The sequence below is a fragment of the Solanum stenotomum genome, chromosome 11 (genome assembly GCF_019186545.1).
Source record: "Solanum stenotomum isolate F172 chromosome 11, ASM1918654v1, whole genome shotgun sequence".
NCBI classification, from domain to species: Eukaryota; Viridiplantae; Streptophyta; class Magnoliopsida; order Solanales; family Solanaceae; genus Solanum; species Solanum stenotomum.
The window spans coordinates 3,104,726-3,109,038 of NC_064292.1; the positions used below are offsets into that span (position 1 = coordinate 3,104,726).

General features: G+C 35.2%; 1 protein-coding gene across 1 annotated transcript in view; it reads right to left on the reverse strand.

The window, feature by feature from the left end:
- Positions 1-718: 718 nt before the first annotated feature.
- LOC125844017 (uncharacterized) overlaps positions 719-4,313 on the reverse strand; it is a 20,807-nt gene continuing 17,212 nt past the window's right edge. The window contains exons 12-14 of the mRNA XM_049523239.1: positions 3,670-3,731; positions 2,271-2,373; positions 719-1,373 (exon numbers count right to left, since the gene is read on the reverse strand). Of these exons, the coding sequence (XP_049379196.1) occupies positions 1,197-1,373; positions 2,271-2,373; positions 3,670-3,731 (342 nt within the window). The 3' untranslated portion in view covers positions 719-1,196. The remainder of the gene's footprint in view (positions 1,374-2,270; positions 2,374-3,669; positions 3,732-4,313) is intronic.

The window sequence follows — 4,313 nt, forward strand, 5'->3', positions numbered from 1 at the left end:
CAAAATAAAGCGTAACTTCTTTATAAAGACAATGCATAAATCGATAGTTTTTAAAATTGAATGGTCTATATAACTTAAATCCTATTACTAAGTTTAATCAATAACTTTGAGTATGTTGTGTAAATTTTCAATTTCTATTGTTTTAAAGGAGAGTCTTGGCGTAGCTGAAAAGGATGTTATTATGTGTCTTGAGATCACAGATTCAAGTTGTGGAAATAGATGAAGCTGTGGGAATAATCTCGTGTGAAAATCCAGGATAAAGATGCGTACAAGTCTGATCTTTCAATGAATCTCTTGCATGCAAAAGCTTAGTGCACCAAATTACCTTTTTTTATGTGCAAAATCCCAAACTAAGGGAGTTAATAAGTAATTTAAGCTGACAATCTTAAAATTATGGAAAAGGGAGAAAAATACATTCTTAATTTTGCAGTTCTTTTTGAGAAAAATTGATTACCTTAAGTTTCAGTAAGCTATGAAATATATCTCATTAAATTTAATCACTTCAACTTCAATTAGACAAAAAGTTAACTCTAATATAATTACGCCTCAATTTCAAGCAAGTTGGGCGGACAAAAAATTAACCTAAATCCGATGTCAAAATTTTCTTGTCAACAACAACCTACTTCGTGTAATTCCACAAATGAAGTATGAGAAAGGTAAGATGTACGCAGATCTCACCTCAATATTTACGAGGTAGAGAAGTTGCAAACCAAATACAACAGAAACCACTTGCCTTGCTCATAACAAATAGTGAACCACAATAAGTTACTTTTACATTTCACCTGAGTTATCAACAAATGCTAAAATTCACTTGTTCTATATTATACAACATATGAATATGTAATAACATGCCAAACTAACAAAAAGCATAAAGAATCACCTCATTGAAACCTAAATGGCATATCCTATAATGTTACAACCAAAAAGTTGCAAGTCTATATGAGCAAGATAGGAAAGCCTGATATCCACCTGAAGTAGATGATCACTTCTGAGGATCCTAAATAGACATGTGCGGCATTTAATGTATATGTGCTGTGCTCGCAGGGCTTGAGTGAACCTTTGAACAAAATGTGCCCGATGAAATGTCAAGATCGATGCTATTGCTCGTGGAAATCTGACCCTGTAATCATAACCAAGGTCCATCCTGAAACAAAATAATCCCCTTCTGCTTACAGTATCCTCCTTGATGGGTGGTTTTAGACTAGAAAGACCTGGTGTCCCATTTGTTTACCAATAACTTCTGAATAATGGTCGTTATAATTCAGACGCTCCCAGAAACTTGACAGGCCGAATTCTCCATGTTTGGGTGACTTAAGATAACATAGATACAACTCTTTGATGTTCTTCGAAAATGATTTCCTCATGTTAAGCACCTGCAAACATCAGATATTTATTTTGTACTTGGTTCCTTATCTTCACTCTCTCGGAAGAGGTAAAATACAACTTTTTCCACAGTAACTTGATTTATTTCCATATATGGCATTCCCCCAAAACAAAATAATCAAGATGCATGCAAGGCACAAGAACAGTTGCTGAAATTTGTACATACAATTTACTGTTTGAAAGAACTTGTATTAGATGTCCATTTAGAAGAAATGTAAATGATTGGGAATGAGAAAGAGTGTGAAATCTATAAGTTTTTGGGAAGTTGTCAGGGTTACACATCTATACTTTGATAGAGCGGTATTAGATCCTCTATTTTAGAACAAATATGAATCATTGGAAATGCCAGAGTATGGTTGATTGGTTTCTACAAGTTATTGGAAAGTTCTCGACATTGCACATCTACTGATGGAAAGTAGGTTTGCTTAACTATTGATAATCTCCAAACAAGAGGGCTACATCAATCATCTTGTTTTTGCATTGTCCTATTACCGACAAGCTATGACAGCTATTTCTCAATTTCGCTGGAATCAAATGGTCTATGCCTAGGAGTACACGAGATCTTTTGCATTGTTGGTATAGGCAGGGGCTGGACAAAGCAAGAAATTGCTGGTGGTACACGATTCCATCATGTATCTAGTGGGTGATTTGGAGAGCCAGGAACTCCAGAGGTTTAAAAGAGAAGCAAAAATCAGTTGAAGATTAAGTTAGACTGTAGCTTGTTATTTCACTTTTGGTCTCAAAAGGAATATGCAAAAGAGGCAGAAACTTTACTAGATTTTATTTTGTCCCTAAGATTAGCGAAGGGCTAATTGTTTAGGCTTTTTCCCCTCACTTGTATAGGATCTCCAGCACTACCTTTGTGTTATTTATGAATACACTATTACCTGAGAAATGTCTCCTTTCAGACAAGATCGAAAATCCACCGCAGATTGCAAGATACTTCGTATAATGCTGGCAATATGTTGAGTTTCCTCTGACAAGAAACATCTGCAAAGGTTCATATTGAAAATAATCATAAATACATCAGACAGAACAATTTTAATTATCACTGACAAAACTGAAAAGTGAAGTTAGGGACTTGTGTCTAGAATAGGTCACGGTCACGAGCAAACCATTCTTAACTCTTTAAGGCAATTCTATGACAAGTGGAAAACCTTCAATTAATGGGGAATTCACTTTAGCAGTATGAACTTAAAGCTGTTTTCTTTATTTTTATTTGTGTGCGCACGTGGGCAGGGGGAGGGGGAGAGGGAGGGGGGTGGGGTGGGGGGGGTTATAGCTTCATAACTACACATATCTATACCAAATTTACTTTGACTAAATTAACTTTAGGAGGTCAAAACAGAAGCTTTGGGACAGAAGGAGCCAGTCAATTTCATCAACAATCTGTCAGCTAGTCTTTATCTGGAGAACTACTTTTCTTTTCATTTTTACCCAACAACAAGGTCAAGAACATACCGTGTAGTCCCACAATATATTGTTGTTCACTCCATTTTAACTGGTTGCTCATTTAATTGGAACAATTGGACAAAAGAAAGGTTACAAGTATAAGCTAGATAATTGTAGTAGCCTACGTGTCCTGCTACTAGAAGAGTACAATAGGGTCTCTGAAGAAGATAAATGACAATATATCATAACAAAACCATTAGTGCTGTTCAGCTTCAGATGTATTTTTTTCTTTTCTCCATTTATAATTTAGTTATAAGAAATAAAGATACATTAGCCAAAAGAAGATTTAAGCTTCTTAAAAAGAAAAAATGGAAAAATTAGAAATGTCTGACAACTTTTTCATACTAAAGTAGAAGAACACAAAATACCCTTGTCCATCCTTTTAGTCCTCATTAATCACAGAAGTGGAGAACTACAAACAGAGTTCAATGTCTCAACCAACAATGATCAAGTGAAATGTAAATACACTCTAAATATTCATCTTTCTGACTCGCCCTCGCAAATATTTCCTTCCGCTCTCTGCACCCTCCCTCCCCCCTTATGCACAAATAGCCACCTGATATTCTCAAGGTCACTGCTAACTGTCATTTACACTGGTCACATCATCTTATACCCGCCGGGACTCCTACTCAATCACAGGTCATAATCACTTTTTTCCATTAGCTTCAAACTGTGGCAAAATGACAAATCTATAGTGCAACAACTTGATGATTATATCCCAGAGTGTTGTGCTACAAAATTAAGCACCAAAATATCCCATATTTCAAAAGTATTTCCATACCCTGTTTGTGTACGTGAGAGAGAATAAGAAAAGTGACCACAAGTCGATCTTACATGTGCAAGGAGTCGTTCAGATAAGCCATATGTGCAGAATGAAGATCCATCATATCTTTGACCTGATGACCAAAGAATGTATCACAAGTGTGGAGTAACATCTTGAACAATGTCAAAATGACAGAAATCTCAGAATCGAATTAATAAGAGTTTTTTTGAATTATTTAGAATTACTATCAGCAGCATTAATAATGATACATTAAGGGCTTAAAACCTGTTTGAACCAGAGAGACATATTAGAAATATATCACCGAGAAAATAAAAGCAGAACTGTATTTCTGCAGAAGAGAAAATATAGCTTGCATTGCTTAACAAATAAAATGAGAACAACTTGACACTTCTGTATGGTAAGTTCTGAATGAGTGACCCAGTCATAGAAAAAGGCATGGAAGCACGTTCACAAGGATTGGTCAATATGCTCATTTAACTTCTAAATTAAGCTACCAGAAGATGAGATATATATATATATATATGTTCATAAAGCTTTCAAACTTGCAAGCCTTCACAAATTCATGGATGCTAAATCTCAAAATTAATATTTATTATTGACCAACACCATGTTGAAGAGACCAACTCAACTGGCAAAGTCCTATAACCAAGACTACACTACCAGGGTTTTTTTTTAAGAAAAAAAAAAGTGTGTG